The 25,784-nt window shown below is 42.4% G+C and overlaps 1 protein-coding gene across 3 annotated transcripts in view; it reads left to right on the top strand.

The window, feature by feature from the left end:
* Positions 1 to 25,784, top strand: part of Fam135b (family with sequence similarity 135 member B) — a 280,584-nt gene that overhangs the window by 219,999 nt on the left and 34,801 nt on the right. For all 3 annotated transcript variants that reach the window (XM_048457323.3, XM_048457322.3, XM_048457321.3), the window contains exons 8-11: positions 3,899 to 4,052; positions 6,702 to 6,751; positions 16,652 to 16,807; positions 17,517 to 17,590. In XM_048457323.3, the coding sequence (XP_048313280.3) occupies positions 3,899 to 4,052; positions 6,702 to 6,751; positions 16,652 to 16,807; positions 17,517 to 17,590 (434 nt within the window). The remainder of the gene's footprint in view (positions 1 to 3,898; positions 4,053 to 6,701; positions 6,752 to 16,651; positions 16,808 to 17,516; positions 17,591 to 25,784) is intronic.

Here is a 25,784-nt window from a genome sequence, read left to right as displayed (position 1 = left end):
TTCCTCCATACTGATAATGAACTGACCTTATGAAGATTCACCAATTTTTTTTGTCATTCTTAAAACATCCATCTGACACTGAGTCCTATTTTAAAATCCAAACTTACAAAACAGAGACTGTCACATCTCCCCCTTCAGTTCCCAAAGGCTCTTCCGCTCCCTCTTCTGAAATGTTCTTTGACATAGGTATTACATTTCCAGTCAAGATATCAATGCAGTGGTCGTCACTACCTGTAGGGAGTTTACAAAAGCAACCAATCAAACCACAAACAAAAGCAAAAAAAAACACCACTGTCATCACCACCACCACCACCACCACCAATCACAAAAATAAAAGCGGCAGGCAGGAGGAAGGGGAGGAGGAGGACCACCTGAGAAGGGGAAGAGGAGGACCACCTGGGAAGGGAGGAGGAGGACCAGCTGGGAAGGGAGGAGGAGGACCACCTGGGAAGGGAGGAGGATGACCAGCTGGGAAGGGACTGGTGGTGGGTGAGGGGATTAGAGAGAGCAGCAGCGTGGGCATGTGAATACGATCATAGCGTATTGCGTTTCAGTGTCACGTTATCAAGAATTAAATGTGTAAAATGGAAGCCAAACTCAGCATATTTCAAGGATTCTTTACCCTCTTCATTAGCTTCTGGGTTGCTTTTCAAAAGAAGGCCATGGCAGTAAGAGGATGGAATTTTGAGACAGAGGAAGAGCAGAAAAATGGAATCTCAGGACTTCCAGAAGCATTATCGTGACTACTGGATCTGAGGTCCTTTATCCTCCCTTCCTGCATTTACTGTTGCTTAGTCACAGCAAATGAAGACACTGTGGGACTTCTGTGTTAATGCCTCTGTCAAGACAAGCAGACTTCTGTTGAGCATCTGTTCTCTGTCTCTGACAGGTGCAACTTTCTCTCTCTCTCTCTCTCTCTCTCTCTCTCTCTCTCTCTCTCTCTCCCTTCCTTCCCTTCCCCTGCCTCTTTCTCCCTAAATAATTTCTCTGAGTATGCACCCAGACATAGAGCTTTTGTTTCACCATAGACTCAAAGAGCCATTTCTGCTACTGGAAAATGGGGTGACTTTGTCTTGTCTGGGGCCTTTAATACTTTGAGTCCCAGTCTTTTGATCTATGGAGTGGAAAGAAGTGTTCTTGTGACTTGGCCTTTTGTCTGATCCCAAAGAACTCCATGTCACATTGTTGTAGAAGAAAATCCAAAAATAATAAGATCAAAATAATAAGATCATGTTCCACTTTATGGGCATGTCTGTATATGTTTACACATGTATTAATGCACATACCTGTGTATATATGCATATATGTATTAGGATGTTTTGTAGAAAGGTCTACAATAATTTTACTGGACATCGGTAAATTACACATTATGTTTTGTGATACTAAACTTTTTTCCTCTTTCGAAATCTGTGTTCAGCTTTGAAAAGAGAAATGTAAAGTACCTATTGTCCACAAAACTTGTTAGAGATCAAAGGAGATCAACACAATGGAGTTGTCTTCGGGGTTCATTAGGGAGAATTTCCTATGCTCTGTGAGTGTGGGAAAGCTGACATACTTCTTGGTGTGAACACGCTCTGCTGGTCTTTCTACAGCTACACCTGCTACTTGGTGTTCAATCGGAAAATATTATGAGAGGTAACAAACAGAAACAAGCAAGTGATCCTCGGAGCTGGGCAAATGAACACATTCTACTTGGTTGAATTTTCTGGGTAAATCTCTTGGTTCCAACAATTTTTTGTTATTCCTTAAGAAAATCTTTTTTATATTTTTTTTATATTGATATCCTGTTAACATTTAAGAACTGTAATTAAGAGCATGTAACATTTATTCTTGGCAAGCAATGACTGGAACACATTTTTTTTCCCCTGTGGAGTTAATGTTAATCTTAATCTACTTAGCTTTCTGTCATCCCTTTCCATGACGAGAGGTAACTTTTCACAAGTATATACCAGAGTTAAACCAGTACAGTGAGAACAAGGGTTCACCTGAGGTTTTAAAACAGACACGACTTATAGAAGAATATAGATTCTTGGGGGGCGGGGGAACCCCTCATCCCGAGCCAGTCTCGTCACTTTCACCCCCTCTTTACCTCAGTGTCACCCCATAGTCTAAGCCAGTTTGCACCGAGTAACTAAGACATCCTTCTGTTTGATTCTTCATTTCTATTATCGTTTTATACAACGCATTTCATTGTCTATGTGGTATTCTTAATACTCTTTGTAAAATAACAGTCAAATTATTTGAAGTGCTTGTTTTTGATCTTCTACAATTTAAGTTTTTAGAAAAGAACTTACTGTTCTTAGAATTGTTTATGTTATCTCCTTAATTTCCAGTTTCATCTCTGTATTTCCTACTTTACCATGCAATGTACACATAAACTGCTCTCATGATTTATTGTTACCCTTGTGTAATTTTTCTCTTAAGTTTAAATTAGAAAGACCAGACAGCATTGTGGTATAAGACAAAGTTATAGAGCTCAGGGAATAAAGGCATTAGAAAGTAGATACTGTAGCAGAAGGTATTTGGGGTGGTCATGAGATACAATGTTCAGGTTCCTTTGGGGTAGTCATGAGATACAATGTTCAGGTTCCTTTGGGGTAGTCATGAGATACAATATTCAGGTTCCGCCTCAGTTCTGAACCAATCCATCCATGCTGGAGATTTTGCAGGCCAGCTACTGATGTCTGCTCTACAAAGTCCTTGCTTACCCAAGGACTCACATCTTTCCCTGGGGTGGCTCATACTCAAGAGTGTTGATTTACCATACCCTTCCTACACCAATTCAGCTGAGTTATCAAAAGAACAGAGACTGAGTGGGACAGCAGGCTGCCGGAATCACCACCCACACAGACCCACACACTGAAGCCAAGAGGGTACATGTCACCCCCTCCCAGCCAAATCTCTCTCCAGAATGAACAAGGCAGCATCAGGGAATCACGAAGAACAAGTGTTTGCTTCCATTGTGGCCGAGGAGGAGAAGACAAATGAGCAGCCGTGTAACACCTCCAGATGTTTTTACCACTCAGAATCTTCAATTTTCCATGGTCCACATCCCACTCCGTGCTTCCTTTCTCTGCTCTTAGAAATTTCTCCATCGATTCACTCTGGAATATCTTTTTCTTAGGCTGGAAAGAGAGACATATTGTGTCATTAAAGACAAACAACGCTGTCTTGTTTATACTTTTCCCCCACACTGAACTGACTGTGGACTTGGGCATGTTCTTGCTGTTGCACAAATCAAGATAGCTTTCTACCAGCTCTTAGGCCTTAAAGATTCCACTGTGCAGGGCCTTCCGAACGTGCTCAGACTCAGAGCTCTCGCTGAGCACATTGGCACTGAGGACCCGACTTCGCACTTACAATTTTAAAATTGTAAATAAATTGTAAATTTATGTAAGTTTTATTCTCCCTTTGTAGCGCAGACTGCTGCTCACCCATCTGTTCTAATAGTCCGCCTGATCCTCCCCCCCTGCACACATAAAGGATACCACTTCTTCTGTCCCCCAGCCCCTTCTACAGTGTATCCTCTGGGAGTCAGAGAAAGTGACTTCTAAGAGGGCGACAGTCAGGAATCACAAACCTTGATGTGGGCCTTGTCAGCCTCACCGGCTTCTTAATCACCGTCGTCTACCGTTATGTTTAATATTATAACTATGATTATCTTAATGTGAACATGATGCAGCAGAGGCATGGCATGCCTGTGGTTTTTCCTACTTGGCATGGATACAGAAGAGGTTTGAACTCAGTCAGATTTCTTCGTGAAGTCTTCCTAGTATCTAAGAACCAGACCTGCTGTCGCGAAGCCTCAGGAAGTCCCTTAATAGTGGGTGGAGGAGAGGAGCTCTGTGAAGCCAGAGTGAGTATTGATTCCTCAGCTCTGTTTCTTCTGTCTCTTCAGGGAAGCTTCTATGTCCCCTCAGAGAACTGCATACAGCATGCACACAAGTGGCACCGGGACCTCTGCCTGCTGCTGCTCCATGCCTATCAGGGCCTCCGACTCTATTTCCTGGTCATCATGAGAGACATTCCTGAGCTGCCCACCATGGAGTTGGGTAAGGGAGTAGGACCAGTAAGTCTCAGGCCTGGAGCTGGCTTTCCATGTTGGAGTGTGGATGGAGAAAAGGTGGTGTACTTTTTCAGAGGTCCTGCTGAAAACAGGTTTGGTCATATAAGCATTTCTGGGTTCTCCCTCACTGTATTAAGAGAGATACTTTGCAAGGACAAAGGCAGTGAGAAAACACATGAGTGCCCCAAGACACTCACACATGCATTTATGCATTGAATATTTCTTGAACACCTCCCATAACCCTGTCCAATAATTAAGTTGTTTTCTTAGAAATAATCTGGGTATTATACAAAGGGACACATGAACAAAGCCAAAGTACCTCATAAAGGCAATTAGTTTTGAAAAAAGGACGTGTCAGAACCAACACTGGGCTAGAAACACACCAGAGCCACCATGGCTCCTGTCTAGCATCCCTAAAATAGGTGGTGACTGAAATCTCGCCTCATTGGTGGGAGTTCATCTTCGTGATCTAAAGTGACTGTCTAATCAAGCCAAGTGGAAGGGGAAGAAAGGCGAGGGGAAGGGAAAAGCTTTTTGAGTCCTTCAGTCTGTTTCAGATTACCAACTACCATTGGGTAGCATGTGTGCATACACGCGCGCACGCGCGCGCGCACACACACACACACACATATGCATGTACACACACATACACGTTTTCAAGAATAATATGTGAGGTTAAAGACTTATAATTATAGAACTGCAACTTATAAACTTGTATAACAGCCTTACCAAAGAGCGCTATATCTGTAGAAAACTAATTTTGCATACATATACATTAACACATATAGGCATTCATATCTATTATATTGAACTATCTCATGGTCTATCCTCTGTAGGGTTTTAGGAACCTGCAGTGACATAACCTATTTGTTTACAGTGAAAAACAGATTTTTTTTTCCCCAAACTGAACATAATGAAGATTAGTGACCCTAAATACCTCTTGAGTGATAATAAGAGAAGTCAAACATGGGAAGTAAAATGACTACTGAAATCCATACAGCACAGTAATATGTAGCCACACCAGAAGCCCTAAGATCCCGCACCGACTGCCTGGGGTAGGGTGCTTCAGTTTGGTTAACCTTCTTTATAGCATGCTATGCACTATGGTTCTGCCCCAAATTCTTTGGATCAGAGGCACAATGCAGTGCCTAGGATTCAAGGATAATGCATATTTCAATGTCAGACTCCCACCAGTGCTTCCTTCTTTGTTTGTTCCTCTGGATACCAACTTCTGTGAGAACCATCTCATTTGGTAGTGTCTGTGGCCTGTGTTTTATGAGAAAGTTGCATGACAATGTTACATTTACCAGTTTTTCTTTATCATCCGACTATGGAGTTGGTGATAGCTGGATTTCCCTCAGATTCCTTAGACTCTGTCTCTAGTCTACAAAGCAAAGGAGTGTTTGTGGTGCTTACATTGGATTTCAGGAACTCTTGTTATCTAGTGTCATCAGCCAGGATAGCTGATCAAGCCAGTGCCAAGATCTTTGAATCAAGTATCCTTCGACTTGGATGCTTTCAGAAGCCAGTCTTGTGCAGGCTGTACAGACAGACACAGGAGACTCGGGCGGTGACTCTTCAGAGAGCACTTGTTTTGCATATGTTAATCCTTAAGTTGGCATCCAGTTCCACATAAACAATGCGAAAGGACAGTGCAGAACCAGAGCTCCTTACATGCCTCAAAAGAAACTAGATTTTATTCAGCAGGAATTAGTAATCGAAATTTCTGTTACCTAAAAGAGCCAAGGTTATTTATTCACTCAAATATTTTTCAACACATTTTCGTTGAGCATCTTCTGCACGTGGGGTGTTATGCTGGACACTTAGAATATTGTCTTGTTCAAGAGAAACAAAGCCTATTGTACTGGTGGGCCATGGATCTTAGGTCACCAGTCAGGTAGGAAGGTCAACGGAATGCAGAGATGCTAAGGGGTTTCTCAAGTTGCCCTAGACAGTACAACGACATGCAACTGACAGCACTTAGCATTGGGGAGCTAGGAGAGAGTTCAAACCCTGTCAAAGCCCTGACCATTAAATCACAAATAGCTGGAGGCCGCTTGTTCAGACCGAAAAGCTGGTGCCTTGTGGGCCGCTCTGTGGGTGGCTTGGATGGTTATTGTGCTCGTTAGTCTCATGGCTCCTGGAGTCTGGAGTCCACTCACATATGCCACTCATCTTCCTTGGACTTTTGACTTTTCAGCTCCATGATGGAGACACAAATCCATATTCTCTGTTACAAAATATATGTTTGTGAAAGCTTCGCTCTGTCTCTGTCTCTCTCTCTGTGGGTGGGTAGGTGGATGTGGTGTGCATGCACATGTGTGTGGATGCAACTGGAAAAGCATATATAAATGTAGACTCATTTAGGGCACGCAAAATGCTAGGCACACTTAGGGGTCGATTATAATTATAATTCCACACGGTAGTCCGCAGTCGGTTTCCTCTTGTGCGCAATCCACGGTGTCAAATGAGGCTGATTCTCAAAATTCTGATTTTCAGAGTCCTCTGTAGTTGCCTTTGTTTCTCTCTGACTTCACTATGTAGAGCATGAAATGTAGGCCTTTTCCTTTGGTTAGCAAGTGCAGCATTTAAATGGGGTCTGTTTAATTGTGTGCTCTTTGTTCTTCCTTCCTAGAGGCCCTTGCTGTTGAAGAAACCCTTTCTCAGCTGTGCTCAGAGTTACAGGTAATTACTGTGCTGACCCTGAGTCTGAACTGATGGAAGTGCTTACAGGACTGGACCAAGTTAGTTCTGTCTGCCACACAGCATGCCGGTCACTGAAGCCACAATTTTTCCCAATGAGAAAAAGTGATTTCACAGGTACTGAAATGTGGGGACGAGCCTGATGGCAACTCTGCCACCCTGAGGAAAGGCCCAAAAGACTTCTGTAGTGTAAACAAAGAGGGTGTCTGAGGCCATGCTGGGAAGTAAGATTGGCAACAGAGAAAACTAATTGTGCTTTGAAGATGTGCAAGAGACTTTGCGGTTGTTCACAGGCAGCGGGTTCAGAAATGGCAGCCTTAGCACTGTATGTAGGTGGAGTCTGCAGATGCCAAAAGATCATGCATCCAACACTGTGCACGCTCAGTGAAAGGGTTGCTGGCTTCAACCTATTTAAGCAAGACAAAGCTTTCTCCGGGTCCCTAAAAACACAGGTCAGGGCACTGTCTGGAGCGAAGCTAGTGATGAGCGTGTTACCTTACTGTTGACCTCTGTGACTTCTGTAATCATTTAAGCAGTGAACACTAACCTACAACCTGGGAATCAAGAGGATGTATTCAGGTTTTTCCTGGGTTTCAAAAGGAAGAACATTTTAGTCTTGGTGTTTAGGTTTTAGCCGGCTAAAGGAAAATGACTTGACAAACTTGCAATAGGGAAAAAAATAGTAATTTCACGTTGGGGACTTGGTTCCAACTTTGTAAAGCAAACACGAGTTGTGCCCTTGGAGAGTGGGTGCAGAATGCATGTGCTTCTGTTGAGTCACCTGCTGTGACTGAGTATGCCCGGAGCACTCTGTAGAGTGAGACAACCACACTTCATGGATGTAGGCTAGGACCACCGTCCTTTCCAAAGGAGAGAAACTTAATATTGGAAGGAAGTTGGTAGACCTGGTGAGTGACAGAGATATTCTTTGCTGGAAGTTAGTCTCAAAACAGACGTTTGTGCCACAGTGTTGACAAGTTGTTCAGTCTTTATCAATTTTGGTTTTCCTATGTATGAAGCAGAAATGGGCTGGAGAGATGGCTCAGAGCATAAGGTGCTTGCTGGCCAAGCATGAAGACCACACTGCAGATCTCCAGACTCATATGAAAGAATAGGAAAGCCAAATTTTGTGTCTGCCTGTAATACAGTATCCCAGGGGCAAGCAGACCAGCTAGACTAGTCAGAATTGTCATGCTCAATGTGTAGCAAGAGACCCCATCTTAAGAAATAGGGTGAGAGCCACTGAGAAAAATACCCACTGTCATCTTTGGGTATCCAAAAAGCATAAATATGCATGGACACCTGTACGCACATGCACCTACCTATACATGTACAAACACATAAACACCACAGACAAAGGCAAAGAAAAAAAATGCACCTGGCTTTGGATCTCTTTTTTATAGCTTAAAGCAGGCACGTACCTGCCGGTTATCGGCTGCTTTTTAATATACACTACATGAAACTTCCTCTTTTAATCAGCAGAAGATTTTCCGGAGGAGGGATTAGGGGATGAGCTCACAAAGGTGAGCTATTTTACCAGGGATTAGCAGAGCCGCCAATCACCATGTGGCAGTCTTTCACTCCCCAGCCCAAAGAGAATGTAAGAAACAAAACTGGTAAGAAGAAATAAAGGTAGAGTTTTGAGCTCTGCACATTGGACCTGGTGGAGGACAGAGGATTCAGGCAATGGTAATGTCAGGTTTGTTTTTACCACAATTACTATGGTGCCCTGGCTTGCCATTTCCTCCTTCACTGAGTAGTTTCTAGTGCTGTATGGGTTCTTGGAAGGCAGTGTGGTCAAACAGTCAACTCCCCCCCCCCTTCTCTTTGGCATTCTCATGAAAGTCTCCTTAGGAACTATGGCACCTGTTGACCAGGTAAAGTTTGATTCTTTTCAGTCAGCATTTTAAAGTTTCCACGACTTGTGAGCACCTGCATCAGCCCTGGGGACTTAGTGGTGATCCCTTCCTCTGGAGCACAAGGTGAGGGGAGGAGTCTATTCACTCTTGGGCTTTCACTGATGAGTAGCCCATGAATGAAATAATATCTGGACAGAGATGCTGTACGTGGTGGCAGGATCCCAAGTAGTGTCAGTAATTCTTTTCAGGAGGAAAATCTCAGTGGGCTCTAATGAAGAAGCTGCTTTGAACTCACGAAGTGAGAGAATTAATAGCAAACCCTTGTGCTTTTGCACTGGGAAAGTGATGGAGATCGGAAGTGGGAGGATCCTTGGTGCAGGGCTACAGGAGGGAGAAGTGTGATCTCTGCAAGGGGGGGTGTGTGTGTCTGAAATTGCAGGGAGGGAGCTGAGGCTAATGATCAAGACGCCTTACTGCCCCATTCACCATGGAGCCAGGATGAATTCTCCAAGTCACTAGGAGTCATGGAGTAGGAGGAGGGCACATCCTTTGGGGCCCATGTAGAAGAACTTCCAACATCTATGCGTGAGGAATTGTCTCATCTCCATCAATTTTTTTTATGCTAACTGCATGCCCAACCGTGTAGTTTAATTCTAGCCGTGTTTGCCTAGAGTCAGAATTGGGTCCCACAGTTAAAGAGCCAGTCTTGCAACATTGTCACTCTTCAGATACCGTTTCTGGGACTCTCCTACTTTGACCAATCAGCTACCAAATAGATGTGGGAATCCTAACTTTTTCAATTTAGATAATTTCATTTAATGACTTAGAAAACTCGGGAAATACTTTTCTAATCATTACCAGTCTAACAAAAAGGACATTACAAAGGACATTACAAAGGGCATTGGTTAACATCTAGATGAATGATACATAGGTCAAAGTCTGAAAAGGAGGCCAAGAGTGGAGTTTCTTTTTCTTGAGTTTACCTGTACCAACTTCAGGCAGGTGGGTACATTCACCAGCCTGTGAGATCTTAAATTCCCAACTTTGAAGGTTTCTGTATATTAGAAGCAGATCTAGGGCCCCAAGAAAATTATCGCATAGTTACCTTTCTCCAGTAAGACAAAACATTTCACTACACCAGAAGGATGTATATTCTGGTCATGTTCAGCAGGTGCATATCCACACCCAGTGAGGTCTACTGGGTTTTTATTCCTAATGCAAAGGGGTTCTCTTTTTCACTCAGTTGGCAGAGCTTGGTCTCACACTCTTACATGGCTGGGCAAGTCAAACCAGAGTGTTGTCAAAGTGCAGTCCCCAGAAAATGATACAACTATGGACAAGTTTTATCTCAAAAAGAGCTAGGCCTGGAGAAATCTGAATTTCTGTCAAGTGGCTTCTTCACAATTTTTCATAAAAATTTGCTTTATATAAATGACAGTACTAATTTTTCCATGTGTAGAGGCTCCAGTCAAGAGACATGATTAGGTCCTGGGCATTGATGATTCCCTCAATCCCCAACACTTTTTTCCTTGAGATCCAGGGACAGTTCTCACTCCCCAAACCTGAGCTGTTTTTGTTGTTGCTGCTGTTGTTTGTTTTGATTTGATTTGATTTTCTGAAAGCAACCTCTACCCTGTGGCTGACTAGGGGCCAGCAAAAGCCACTTCATGAGTTTGTTAAAATAGAATTTCATGATAAAGCTGCACACCCTCCCATCTCTAGGGAGTTTCCAGGGGGTTAAGGCGGTCCTTTCCAGGAACTGAAGCCTGAAATGCACCTTGTGCTCTCCAGGAGAAAACTAAGATAAAAAGTGTGGCTAGGGTTTATCCGCAGTTACAGCAGTGAGGCTCACAGAGCAGCATCCAGGGTAGGAAAGGAGATGCTCACACATACTCACAGTGACAAGTAGACACTAAGAACTGGGGATGCCTTAATGTTTCTGAGCGAATTGCAGCCCTTGGATGAGATTACCAAACGGGACAGGGTTCAGTGGCAACCTCTACTTGGTAATAGTGAACATCATGGCCTCGGTCCCTGGAACGTTTGTCTTGGACAATTTTGTCACCTCTGGTGACTGCAGTGGTTTAGGTGAGAGGTTTGGAGGACAGAGCTGTCAGTAACTTCATCAGACACAGTTCCCAAGGGACGTACTGCTTACCTCCATCCCTTGCTACAGAGTCCCAGACTGTCGGAAGGTTGTGATTCTACTTTTTAAATTCTCTGACACTCTCATATATGCATATAACTAATTGTATTTTTCACTTTATCCTCTACTCTCCTCTTTTATGTCTCCCTCCTTTTCTGACTGACGTTCTTCTTTCCAAGTTCCTGTCATCCTTTCATGTCCTGTACGTGTATGTGTGCATGTGTGTATGTGCATGCGTGTGTCCCATTGAATTCTGTAGTTCTTTTGCTGAAACAGGATTTACTTTGTAACCACATTTTATTGGAGAATTTTATTTTGTAAGAAACTCTAAGAATTGATGGAGTGTAAGGTATCAATGGGAAGGGGATGAACCTTATTGCTCCTCAGTTTGCTTAATGGAATGACTGGCCTGTAGCTTGAGTGGTGGAACTATTGCTGGATACTCAAAAACCCTCCCAAATCATAGCTGGAATTTGGTTAGAGATGAAACAGCGCCACCTGCTGGCAAATGTTGAGCAGCAGCGAATGTATTTTTCTCAAGGCTTTCTATTGCTGGTGGTGAAGAGTTGGATGGTTTCAGGTGATTTAGGCACTGGAAAAACCTAGAGGTCTCTAGCAGGAGAGTGCTCCCGAGACATCTTTACTTGGTGTGAGAAACTGTTTGGTGCTGGTCACTGGCCACTCAGATGTTCTCTCTATACATACAATCAAGGAGGAGACCGCCCAGCACTTACAACTTAACGAGACATTGGTTTGCTCTGTGATAAGTCAGACTCTGCCCATATGACCAGAGCAATAGTCAGGGAGTGGAAGCAGTGGATAGCAGAGCAGGGAGGAGAGGAGGTCTTGGCTCTGTCTGGGAAATGAAGGTGCCAACAAGGAACAGGGAAGAAGGTGTCAGACACCTGGGAGGGAAGTAACGGCAGTGTGAGTGGGAAACCCATGTCACACACGATCATGAGCATGTGTGTGTGGCCAGCTTCACTGCAGCATGGAGACCATGAAACCTAGATATAAATAGTAGACTGGAAATCTGGGTTGGGGCCCCTGCTGGGGAGATGCTGAGAGTCTTCCCATTACAAATTAATTAAACAGGGTAGCTTGTTCCTTACTAAGGCTCTACAGGGTCTCCTTCGGTTTGCTGAGCAGCATTGAAAAGTAAGTCTCGTTAGGTTAGGTTTTGTTATTTTGGAATAGCAATGTAAGATTTTTTTCAAAGATATAAAAGACTATCTGCTATTTACCCCATGAACTTTGGGGAATTACTCAATTATCTGGTGGTTGTTCCTGGAGCTGCCCTTTTCCATTGGGAAATATCCAAAGAAAGGACAGAGCAAGAACATGAGACTTGGGTTTTGTCTTGTCTGTGTCAGCCAGATCTCTTGTCAGAGGCGAGTCTTGGCTGTTTTCCTGTTACTCTAATAAATCGCCCCATCAAGAACAACTTTTAGGAGAAAGTGTTTACTGTGCTCTGCGTCTTCAGGAAGTTGATCATCACTGTGGGAAGTCACAACAGAGGCAGAGGCCAATGGACACTGGTTACGAGCTCACTGTCTGTCTCCTTTCATCCAGTCCAGGATCCTAGCCCAGGGAATGGTGCTGCCCACAGTGGGTGGGTGTCTTTCTACCTCAGTTTACAGAATCAGGATTATCCCTGACAGGCAAATCCAGAGGCTAGTGTGCAAGGTGATGTCACCAAGTTGACAATTGATGTTAACCGTCACAGTGGGTTTGGAAGTACCTTGCTTCCAGTCAGAAAGCAACCTTAGAAGGCTGATTGTCTGAGAGGATGCCCTGGTCTAGATGGGCCAGGTGAGCAAGATGACTTCTCAAGTCCCTGCTATGGAGGAGCTTACCTTAAGTTCAAGGAGGCAGAGAATATATTAAGTTAGAGTCCCGTGATGACCACACACACACACACACACACACACACACACACACACACACACCATTCAACTCATTTTGAAATGATGAGAGGAAGATTCAGTTGGGAGTAACTTTAGAACTTCTGTCTCTATGCTTGCTATGGTTGTTATTTCTTCTGCTCTTGTCTAGCCAATCCCTTGGGAGGCCAGCACTAGCACTTCATAGGTACATATGAACTCTCATTATAAAGAGGCTGCCGGGGGTAGCGGGGCAGCATAGGGTTGCTGTGTTTCTGGGTCTCTCTTGTGCCTGCATGCCCCTGTGTGGCAGAGACTTTGTGTATCTCCCTTTGTACCACAGAACGTCTCATGCAGCCATCCACACTGTCTGGACATTGACCTTATTTAAGCTCTCGTGGTATTGGTCACCCACAGAAGGAAGGTCTGATTGCCTAGCCAGGATGACAATGCCACACAAGCATGTCCTTTCTTCTGTCCATCAGATGCAGTAGGCTTCTTACACTCCAGGTGTTTCAGCAACTCCTGGGGACAAAACTAAACCCCAGTGCTCCTGGTGGTCTATTTTCTCCAGCTGGGTTCTACCACAGAAGCCATGTTCCCATTCCCTTCTCAAAGCATTGGTACGAACTGGGAACAAAACATTTAACAAATGAAATTCTGAGGTTCGCTTTATATATGAGCAAAGGCAGGGGTCTCAGTCAGGCAAGAGATTTAGGAGCAAGGTGTCCATTAGGATGATCTGTGAAGCATTTGACAAGTTCTAGTATCTGGACTGCACCTCAGAGAGTTTAAGATGGATGCAGTCCTCTGTGGATACATGGATAGACCTTAGCCTCCAGTGGCTATCATGTGCAGCTGAGATGGAGAAGCATCTGAAAGAGCCCGGTTGATCCAGGAAGCAGGAAGAAGCCTGATCACCTGGAAGGCAGAATGCATCACTTTTTCAGCAAGTTTCCATGGCCACTACATGACATCTAGAATACATACCCTTTCCAGAACTCTGTAGGTGTATTATAGCCAAATATGTAGTTATAAGGGAATAGAATGTTTATTCCCAGGTGTACTTGTATTTGTGTGTATTTATATTTGGCTTTTTAAAATGTAGCACACCCTGTAGCCTAAAATGAGAATGGAATAAACAGAGAAAGGGCTTTAGAGGGATGAATGTGCCCAGAGCCCAGATGATCACGGCTTTGGGAATGGTCAAGGTAGGTATGTGAGCCTTGCTCCAGAGACCTCACCTGTGATAGCAGTGGCCCAAGATTGCTGGCTTGTTAGCAGGTAAGGCCCCCCTCCTTCACTTGCTACAGAAAGCCACCCACGCTTGTGTGTAATTACATAGGTCCCTGTGTCGGTGATGACAGAGAAGTCCTCCTGTGGCTTAATTAGAAACTTCTGTAACCTCCTCTGAAAGTGTTTCTATAATCAACTAGGGAGGAAACAATTCTCCCAAAGACTCGTTCAATGAATATCCTTCTTTTTTTCCCCTTTGCTCCTGTTGAGCTCAGAGTTCATGCTGTGTCTGTCAGTGCCACTGTGGTGGTGTGGGATGTTTGGAGTGCAGAATCAGAAGCCAAGCAAGGCAAGGCAACATGCTGGAGGCACAGAGCATCTCTCAAGGTGCTCATCCATATATTTCTAAAGTAGAGGGTTGCTGAGCTCAGATTATCCATTACTACTGTACTGGAAGTAGGGATACTTAGAGGTCAAGCTTCCAATACAGACAAATTGAGACGTGGCAAGAAAGCAAGCCACACTTATAAGAGGGATCATGAGGAAGGTCTGTATGGTCAAGAACACCGGTTCAAGAAGAGGTCAAGAGAAAGGAGAGTCTTCGATGGATTGCATAGTGTCATTAGAAATAAGGGAAAATAGAATTGACCCCCAAGTCATTCCCACATTGATGATAGACCATACCAAAGTGATGAAGAGGATAGGAGAGGGAATCAGAAGAGGACAAGCCATTTTAAAGAGAGGATGTTGCCTGAACAATGGTCTGGTATTGCAAATAGACAGATATAGCATGCTGCTATAGTAGGTCATCATGGCTGGGATAATTATTGTACATTGGATAAGAGGCATGGTGACCTTGGATAAGGCACAGATTATTTCCAGGGGCAGAACAGTCCTGAATATTGGTGTAGTATATTGGCTGTCATTATTGAAGATTCTGGTAGAGGAATCCAACTATGAGCTACTTGGTTTGAATTCACAAGCCCCACTTTCCAGTCTAGAGTTTTCCCAGCGATGCAGCCTATTCCTGAGGTCAACACCCCTGCCACTACCTCCTATTTCTCTGACCTTTCATGATGCTGTATGGGACTGTGCCACCAATGTCAATGGTCGTCAAAGGTGAATGCACCTCTTAGAAGATGCTGTATTTAACTGGAGTCTTGCATTTGGAAGTTAGTCCTCATAATAAAGCAAGAATCTCCATGTGTTCGGAGCTTCACTGTCCAGCACACATCTCTTTGCTGCTCCCTTACTCTTAGATACCTCCTTTCACCTGCTCTGCCTTCATCCAGAATCAAACCTCAGTCCCACAACAATTACAACACTGTATCTGGAAACAGCTGTTTGCTTTGCTCCTTCAGCGAGGAAACTGGAGCACAGGTAAAGGGGAGAAAGAGACTGGATTTGAATGGTGTGGCTTTGGAAAGCCTGGTACCTGCCGGTGTGCATTCCTATCTCTGTCATTACGGAGGCCCTCTCTTCCTCAGCAAGGGTGCTGCTTTCACCAGACATGTTAGCAAGACAAAGAGGGTGCTCATTAATTGTTGTGTATTGGTGAGACCCTGGGCAGGCTTCTTGTTACTCCTCAGAGGAGCATTTGATCTTCTCACCTCCTAGTAATTCAAGTTTTCCCTTTAGAATATAGTCCTCCCCATTAGAAACCAGCTACCTGTCCAACATATTCTCATCAAAAGAGTCTTCCTCAAACACTCCAGGCCGCACTGTAGTCTGACTGACTTATATTGTAATTAAGGTAGCCTGGAGTCTTCCTTAAGAAGTGGTTAGTGATGGTTAAGGAGATGATGATGTCTAGTGACTTGGCTAGTTAAGTACTCTGGGACTATAAGTAGTACCTTATCTACTGAGATACTGCAAAATACCTAGTGAGGAAGAGCATGTGGTATCGTGGGTAGAGAGTTCTTGAGTTAAATCCTAGCTGGGTGAAAATTGGACACTCTAATAAATCACTATTATTTTACTTTACATGAAAGGATGGTTTTACTACTCTACCTACAAGATGATTGTATGGATTGAATGGGAAGCCTGTACAAAATGTCTGGTCCTCCACCTGCAAAATAATCAGTATTAGTAAATGGGAGACATTGTGTTTATAAAACAGTGAGTTCAGAGTTTACACTGAGTTCAGAGTTTAATGAAATACAGAGTAGATTCCAGTGCAAGAATCTCTGCTATGGATGTGTGGGTCTATGGGAGGATACTGTGGCTGATTTCCCTGTGATATAATAGTGCATGCTGAAGGAATCCCAGTCTAAGATGCTAATATTTGGGAAACTGGGTTCTGAAGGGATTGGATAGGAAGTTTAGGGTAAAGAGTTGAAAATGGCTGGCAACTATTTATACTATATTATAATATACTAGACAAGACATTTCTGGAAATCTAGAAGTAACCCACACTTAAAATATGCATGAAGAAGGAAGACATAGGCTTGGGATAGTTACAGGGTATCTTGCATGAGACTGTGGGCTTGGAATGTTAATCTATAAACGAGAACTTCCAAGTAGTTTATTCTTCTCATTGCTGCCTCTCTTAACTCCCACACTCAAAGGGACAGGGCAATTCTACATTATATAGTATGAGATACATTATGTAGTATGAGATACACACTACAATACCACATTGTTACAGCACGTGAGGCAAAGGATAGCAGGGAAGAACATCCGGTAAAGGTCCCGAGCGGGAGGGCTGGAGCAACACAAGAGAGCTAGGTCTTTGACGGACACTCTTTTACCCCTGCAGATGCTCAACAACCCAGAGAAGATAGCTGAGCAGATCAGCAAGGATCTTGCCTGGTTGGCCTCCCACCTGATGGCTCTGTGGACCCAATTCCTGGACACAGTGACTCTGGACTCCCAAGTGACCACTTACCTTACCCAGGAACACCACACTCTGAGGGTAAAATTCTAAAATTCTTTAAACTCTCCATTTACATGCATTTATAGTTGAGAAATTTTGCAAGACTTGGTTCATTAAAAGGAACATGACTTGGCTTTGCGCCAATTTGTCAGTTTCAACACTAGTCCCGCTCAACTGTGAGTGAGCATTGTGATATCAAAAACTCACTTAGCTATCCAGCCCTATTCTAGCATTCATAAAACATCTCCCTTATCTATGTCTTATGATAGCTGAGCTTATAAAATTAACTATTACAAGTGTGTCATTTGTAAGGTGTTGCCCTCATCCTTGCTGTAAATGTATAGGCATGCATATATGGACTAATGTGGATCTTCTCACTCTGGGCAAGAGAAATAAGTATCTGAGAATCAGAGTCCACAAAGCACATAGCAAATGCTGCTGGCTTTTGTAATTCTCCATTATTTATAATGCCCATTTGGAAAAACTAGTATTCTAGTAGAAAGAATAAAACTTGAATATAAAAAATGAAAGCAGAACATGAATGAGTTTATAAAGATACACCACACTGTCTGGGCTAAGAGCTGTAAAGACATATGGGCAGCTGTGGAGGGTGGAAAACCTCTTATTTCAGACCCCTGTTGTATTTCTTTCCGTTAAAACACAACCCTTAATCTCCAGACTCTCAAGCTGAGAAAATGGAGGTCACATCCACTTGAGGAATTAAGCTGTTTATATTGTCATCCCTCAGGTCCGGAGGTTTTCTGAAGCTTTCTTTTATATGGAGCACCAAAAACTTGCAGTCTTGACCTTTCAGGAAAACCTGTAAGTAATAAATTGCACACCCACTTCATCCTGTTAAAGTGGCCACCCCAAGGCATTCAGCTCTCTTGCTTTGTTCCCACATCCCTTTCCTTTCATCTCTTGCTGTGAAACAGACACTCTGCTCCCTTCTGCACACACTGTCTACAATTCTGTGCAGGCAAAGGAAGTATACATACTGGGGAGACAGAAGCTGCAGGTGGCAGGGAAGGTCGATAGCCAAAGGTTTCTTTTGTTGCTTGCCATTATGTTCTATAGAGAAAAATCTAGGCTCCCTAGGTCTCTGCAGACATCTGTGCTCAGTCCTCTGCAAAATGAATAGAAGCAGGTGGTAGGGCCACATGCAATGCCAACAAAGCCCAATGATGCAGTAGCTAAAACATATATTTACCATAGTAATTAAGCCCAAGATCTCCAATCAGAAGGAAAGTTGCCTTTCTAAGATTGCCTTCTTCCAGAAAGCATTGAAAAGTATCAGGAAAGTGTGAGTGCTGATGAGAGATGAGGCTTCTCAGGTTCTCTGAGGAAGATGGGTGAAGAATCACCAAGATCTCTTGGACACCAATATTTTGTTTGGTATAATCTGTTCAAAAAATAATGGCAAGAGGAATCACGTTTGAGAGACCACAGCACATCTACCAGAAGAGGATGGGGGAGTTTTCAAGTTGCTTAAGAATGATGCAGAAATCTTTCTTCTTTGTATATACAATCCTGTTTCCTACACAGGTTTTATCTGTATGCAAACTACAGTGACATTTAGTGGTTGCTCTTAGGTGATGCAAGTGAGTGGGATAGAAAGGAACATGAATCTGCTGTGAAACAGTTTGTTTGGACACCATTAGAGTCTTCAGCAAGCACATCAACGCATGCAATCATTTATTCATTCATTTCAGCCTTAGGCTAGAACTGGCTGACTAATTCTAAAACTAGCATTGGAAGTATAAATCTGTTAAATTTAAATATAACTTTGAGGGACACTGAGCAAAATACAGAAACTCAGGACAACAGAAAAACAAACAAACAAACAAACAAACAAACAAAACCTATGACATTCCTGTAAGTCTTCCCCAGCTTCTTCTGGTAGATGTGCTGTGACCTCTCAAACAAGACTTCCCTTACCATTATTTTTTTAAACAGATCATTCAAAACAAAATATTGGTGGCCAAAAGATCTTGGTTAGGTCTCCATCTATATTCCCCAGCAAACCTAAGAAACCTCATCTCTTATCAAAAGGAAACCCTTGGTGTTTGCGTTATGTTGTGTGAACTTTTTTGTTTAGGGAGTATGAACATATGTGGAAGTGAAAGTCCCACGGGTCGTGGCTCTCTATATTTATTAATTTTCTTATTACTTGATTAAAATACTAAAGAACATCTACTTAAAGAAGAGTGGTCCACAATTTGAAGGGTCATCATGGCAGGAAGTCATGGCTGATCACATGGCATCTAAGTCAAACAGATCAAAAAACGTCCTCAGATCACTTCCTCTTTATACCCATAGTATTCCCTCTGGGACCCCACCCTATTGATGGTACCACATTCAAAGTGAATCTCTCCTTCTCAGTTACATTTTGGAAAAATACTCGCAGACATACCCAGAGGTTTTTCTCCTAGGTGATTCTAAATCTGGTTGATTAGACATTGAAAATTAACCATCACACTCTACATGCACAGTTTGGTTGGAATGGCAGCCTCTAGACACCTATACAAAGTGCACATAACACAAGGTGTCAAGTGATGTGCAATGAGTGAGTTTTCTTCTGTTGTCAATTTAATCTTAACTGGAGCTAGTTGTTTTTGTCAATTTTACAAAATTTAGCATTACCCAGGAAGGGAAAACTAAAATCAGATGGTCCAGATTAGGTTGGCCTAAGGAAATGTCTATGGGGATTGTCCTGATCAAAATGGTGGAAGTGGGAAGACACGCCGACTGTAGGTGACACCATTTCCTGGGCAGGGCATCTTGGATTATATAAGTGTAGAGAAAGCAAACTGAGTGTAGGACGCATCTTTTATGCCTTGATCTCAACTTTGATGGTCCAGCAGCTTTCATCTCCTGGGACTTTCTGCAATGAAGGATTATAATCTGGAAGTGTGATCCAAATAAATTCCTTTCCCCTTAAGTTGCTTTTATCACAGCATCATGAAAGGAGATCGATGTACTGCTCTTAGTTTCCTAATACGGGATGCCCTTCTGTATGCTGTGAATATGTTTTTTTACCATTAGTTAATAAAGAATCTGATTTGGACAACAGCCAGGCAGAATAGAGCCAGAAGGGATATCCAAGCAAAGAGACAGGGAGAAAAAGAATGAAATCAGGGAGACACCAGCAGCTGCCGGGGAAGCAAGATGTGAGGCAATAACATGATCATATGCCAGTACATAGATTAATAGAAATGGTTTAGTTTAAGATGTAAAAACTAGTTAGAAATAAGCCTGAGCCACTGGCCAAACAGTTTGTAATTAATATTAAGCCTCAGAGTGGTTATTCAGTAACTGGTGGGTGGTAGAGAAACTTCCAGGTATGGTTTCCTTCACAACAAAATGGTCAAAAGTAAGAGATGAAAGGAGAAAGTGGGAACATCCACACATGGTACACGGAGTGCAAACTACAAATCCTCCAGTGTAAATGGTGATGGAAATGTAGATTGTGGTTGATTAGTAAACATTAATTGTCTTGTGGTCAGTAGATGAGGTAAAGAATGCTGTCTTTTAGATTTCCCATGCTAACAGATAGGTAGCTTATAAATTAAGTCATTCGGGTAGTCACAAGTATAAAAAAATAAGCAAGAAAAAATAAGGGTATAAGAAATGAGAAAGGGTATGGCTAGTATTCTTTTTAATGGAAATTTAATTTTTATTTTATTAAAAAAACTGTTTTCATTGTAAAAACCAATCCAGGTTTTCATTCCCTTCCCTTCTCCCATTCCCTTCACCTACCCTCCCACCTCACCCCCCATCCACTCCCCAGAGAGGGTAAGGCACATTGCTTTGTGGAAGGTCCAAGGCCCTCCCTACTATATATATGCTAAGCAAGATATCATCCAAAGAGACTAGGTTCCCAGAAAGCCAGTACAAGCAGTAGGGATAAATCCTGGTGCCACTGCCCGTCTGTCTTCCCCAGTCATGCAACTGTTGACCACATTCAGAGGGACTAGTTTTGTTCTATGTTTGTTCCTTCTTAGTCCAGTTAGTGTTGGTGAGCTCCCGTTAGCTCAGGCAGACTGTTTCAGTGGGTGTACTCATCATGGTCTTGACCTCTTTGCTCATATTCTCACTCCTCCCACTCTTCAGCTGGACTTTTGAAACAAGCCCAGTGCTCTGATGCAGGTCTCTGCCTTTGTTTCCATCAGTTGCTGGATGAAGGGTCTATGGTGATATTTAAGATATTCATCAGTCTGACTACAAGGCAAGGCCAGTCCAGGGACCCTCCCCGCTATTGCTTAGGGTCTTAGCTGGGGTCATCCTTGTGGATTCTTGGGAATTTCTCTAGAGCCAGGTTTCTTGCTAACCCCATATTGGCTCCCTCAATCAAGATATCTCTTTTCTTGCTCTCATCTCTGTCCTTCCTCCATCACGGCTGTCCTGTTCCCTTAAGTTCTCCTCACTCCTTCCCCTCTCTCCTCTTCCCCTTCTGCTCTCCCTTTTCCACTCACTGGGGTAAAGATGGTATCTCAGAGTTGTTTTGACTTGCATTTCTCTGAAGGCTAAGGATGCTGAACATTTTCTTAAGTGTCTTTTGGCCATTTGATATTCTTCTGTTGGGAATTCTTTGTTTAGTTCTGTACCCCATTTCTTAGTTGGGTTATTTGGAATTTTGATGTCTAATTTCTTAAGTTCTTTATATATTTTTTTGTCTAATGTGGGGTTTGTGAAGATCTTTTCCCATTTAGTAGGTTGCCTTTTTGTCTTATTGACTCTGTCCTTTGCTTTACAGAAGCTTTCCAGTTTCAGGAGGTCCCATTTATTTATTGTTGCCCTCAGTGTATGTGCTACTGGAGTTATATTTAGGAAGTGGTCTCCTATGCCCATGCATTGAAGGCTGCTTCCCACTTTCTCTTCTATCAGGTTCAGTGTATTCCGATTTATATTGAGGTCTTTAATCTGTTTGGACTTGAGTTTTGTGCATGGGGATAGATATGGGTCTATTTTCATTATTCTACATATTGACATCCAGGTATGCCAGCATCATTTTTTAAATATGCTTTCTTTTTTCTATTGTATAATTTTAGCTTTTTTTTGTCAAAAATCAGGTGTTCATAGGTGTGTGGGTTAAGATCTGGGTGTTCGATTTGATTCCATTGGTCAACCTCTCTGTTTTTATGCCAATACCAAGCTGTTTCATTACTGTAGCTATGGCTAGTGTTCTTATAAATGGTTAACCACAGTTCATTTACTATATAGCATTTGTTGATTTTTGTCCTAGTAATTCCCCACAATGGTGTTTCAAGTTACTTATGAGTTATCATGAAGTATGAAACTAAAAAGAGACATACACAGTTTGCTTCTATAAGCCAGCGATAACTGTCCTTTATATAAAATTGTGTGGGGGCCATGAACTGATTTTGACAAAGTGGTGACAGAGAAAATAAATTAAGGAAGTGACAATTGACCTCAATTTGTGGTTATAGTGACTCAGACTGTGAAAACTGCCTTTTAGGCAAGTAAGTACTTCCAGTAATTTTCTGAATTTGAGGAGTATTGGATGAAGGGAAATAGGAAAGTAAAAAGAAGGGCCAGGAAGAACCAGGTCATATGGTGTCTTATGCACTACAAAATAATTCAGATTCATGTTAATTTCAGTTTGTATATTATTAGCCTGAAAATGAACCTTAGAATTTGAAGTCCCATTTGCATGTTTTAACTTCTTCATTCTACTTAAACTAGCAAGCATTCCTCAACCTCTCTTAGCTAGTTTTTAGATATAAAAGGAGATTACTTCTTTCTATAAGTATGTACATATTATTGACTGTGCTCCAGATAGTATTTCAATTGTGAGCTATTCAGAAGTGAACCAAACAGGCAAAATCCCTCTGTGCAAATAGACATGTTGACCACATGGTGATGGTCATGATTAGTATCTACTAATTTAGCAGGAATTGATACTGATTATTGATGTGTTTGTTAGTCTTGATCTCCCTGCCAACTTCACATAGGAGTGGAGGTCTGAATCAGGTTGAAGTTCTCTAGGAGATTATTTCTTATACAGCAAATAGATTGGGCAATATTGTAAGTATTCAGTTGACCATCAATATCAACACAAGCATCAAGTAGAGAATAAATTTCTACAGAGAGTCTGCTTAATAGGAAATAAACTTTTGTCCTAGCAAACCAACAGGAGGCAGCAGAGTCCAGCTCTACTGACTCCCTGCCAAGGTTCAGGTCAGTTCCCTCAGCATAGTGAAAGGACTTAGAAAATTTCTAGTCTAAAAAGTGTGGGGTGAGTCAACACCTGTGCTGTTCAAACCATGTTCTTTTTCTTCTTTCCTGCCCTCCCTCCCTTCGTTCTACAAAGTTTCCAGTTTATATACACAAAAAACAAAGACAAAACCTGGTAATTGCAAGGTTACAAACCTAATGTTTTTCACAGGGTCATAAGGCAGATGGGGGCTGTCCCAAGTGACAGAGTCAGCAGTTTATAGTTCTGGGGGAGACGTGGCTAAGAAGACGCCCCAGAAGCACTATGAGGCAGAAAGGTTGATTTAATAGGCTCTTAATTTTAAAGGGGCTTCATACACAGTACCACATTTCTAGGTATGTTTTGGTTAACTAAGGTATAGATAAATGTAAAGGGAAAAACGGGTAGGTGTAGAGGTATAATAGCTTTTCTTTAGGGTTAGAGCTGAGGGTCAGCTGAGGTTGCACTTTCCCAAATCAGCTGTGGGAGAATTAGGGCACTCAGTCTCAAATGAGCTTGGATGTCCCTTTGTCTTTGAAGGTCACAAATGTGATCCACATGAAAGACTCCTTTCCTGATTGTGCGTCCTGCCAAATGGAAAATAGTTGTAGGGAGTTTAGCTCCTTTTGTATCTCAGGTAGCAGAGCAAAGATTAGGCTGAAGGAACCCGGGTTTCTGGCTATGTGACTGAATTTTCTCACTGGAGGTCTTACAGGGTTGGGGAAGCCATCCAGTAAGTAAAAGAACAGGCAGGCTTTTGAATGTCAACAGATCCAGTTATGAAACATGTCCCAGAATATATTCTACATATCAAAACTAAATGTAAAATCATCTACCTGATCACTCACAGATTTATGTGCCCAATAGATTGAGATGCAATTATGACATTATATATATACACATCACACAAGATTACATAGTACAATGCAGGTATTAGGGAGACATCAAGCTATTTCAGCAATCGTGATCAACAACATTCAGAGTTGAAGGTCCTACAGATTTTGTCTGGATAGAATTAATCCTCCATCAGATAGCCATGCCTCTGATGGTTTGACATCTGAACACTACTTGTCACTTGCTATAACTCTCATGGCCTCTGAAAATAAACTCAAGAGGAAATGAACTTTTGTCAAAATAAACCATGTCACCAAGAACACAGAAAGAAATTTCACCACAGAATGAGAAAATCACAGGAAAGGTGAATAAGTGCTGTCAACAGATTGAGTCTTTGGATAGGATATTGAGCAGGGACTTCCTGTGGCTAAGCAAATGTGCCCAGACACAGATCTGCTCATTTTTGCTAGGCAGCCCAGTCACTATTCGGATTCACATGGGAGACAGAACTGCTTCCGAACATCAGGATTGATAATGGAGTGTCAGGATGCAGAGGCATAGGTGATCTCATCTCTCAAAAGTCATAATAGTCTGGCCTGGAAGAGATTTCATGTCATAGATGAATCTTCACCACCTTTCAGTAGGCTGTAAAATCAATGGATGGATTTGGGGCAGATCTTTATAAATGATGTCTGGATGGCACAGGATGAGATACAATGTATGACTTGGGGGACTTGTGTTTGCCTATGTTTCTCAGTGTATATGGGTCTGAGAATGTGTGTTTATCATGAAGATGACTGGCCAACTGTCAAGAACAATTTGCGAAACTAACATGAGATTTAGCCTCGGTTTATGGCAAGGCTGCTTGTAGCTGGCTGTCTTCTATGTTTGTCCCATGTCTCAATAATGCCTTTTACATGAGAAGGAGGAATACATGACTGTACGCATGTTGTAGAAATTCATAGTGCTATGCCATCCTCTATAATGGGGAAGCTGAGATATCACCTCAATTTTCACAGTTCCTGTGTTAATGATTATAATAGTTTTACTTTAATTTTAATCGAATTACTATTTTATCACTTTCCTTCTTTTCTTTCTTCCTCTAGCTACTCTCATTTCCCCCTTGATACCTCTCAAATTGATAATCTCTTTGTTTTGTACATTTATGTGTGTATTCAATATATACATATATATAATATGTATACATAAATATAAAAGTAAGACTGATGTTAAGTAAGTGTTAACCAATGAAGAAGCTCATTTCTGTGGGAGAGACTAATTCTTCCGCTTTTCGTGGTCATTAGTTACATGTAGCAGCTACAAAACACCATTTAACATTTAATAGGACCATCCCTTCTGGGCCTGTAGAGATGTCTCAGTTAGGAAAATGGTTTCCATGCAAACCTGAAGACCCGAGTTCAGATACCCAGTCTCTATGTAGGAAACAAGGTGTTATGGCAAATACTTGTAATACCCGCACTGCAGAAGAAGAAACATTAGGATCCTTGGGGTTTGTTGACCAACCAGTTTAGCTGAATTAGTGAGCTTCAGGTTCGGGCTGATAAGCTCCACTATAAACTGTATGGAAGCTAGAGACCCAGAGAAGCTAAGGATGTGGCTCAGCCATGTCTGAAGATCTTAGAACCAGAGGACCAGTTTCATGGCTAACAGCCTGAAGACCTGAAGGGTGAGGGTGCTGCTATGAGCCCCAAAGTCCAAAAGTTGGAGAACCTGGAATCATGATGTCAAATAAAAGGAGAAAACAGAGATATCCTGGTTTCAGGAAAAAGAAAATGTGTACCCTGTCCGTTCACCTTCTGTCTAGGTGCTCAGCCTGTCAGATGGTGGCTGTTCACCCTGAAGGTGGATCTGGCAGGCCTAGATCACCAGGTTAGAAGCCAATGTCTTCTGGCTACACCTTTCCATACTCAGGAGATCAAAGGTGGGATGGAGTGAAGAACTGAC

The sequence above is a fragment of the Myodes glareolus genome, chromosome 19 (assembly GCF_982192425.1).
Source record: "Myodes glareolus chromosome 19, mMyoGla1.1, whole genome shotgun sequence".
Classification (NCBI taxonomy): domain Eukaryota; kingdom Metazoa; phylum Chordata; class Mammalia; order Rodentia; family Cricetidae; genus Myodes; species Myodes glareolus.
This window is presented reverse-complemented; position numbering and strand designations above follow the sequence as displayed.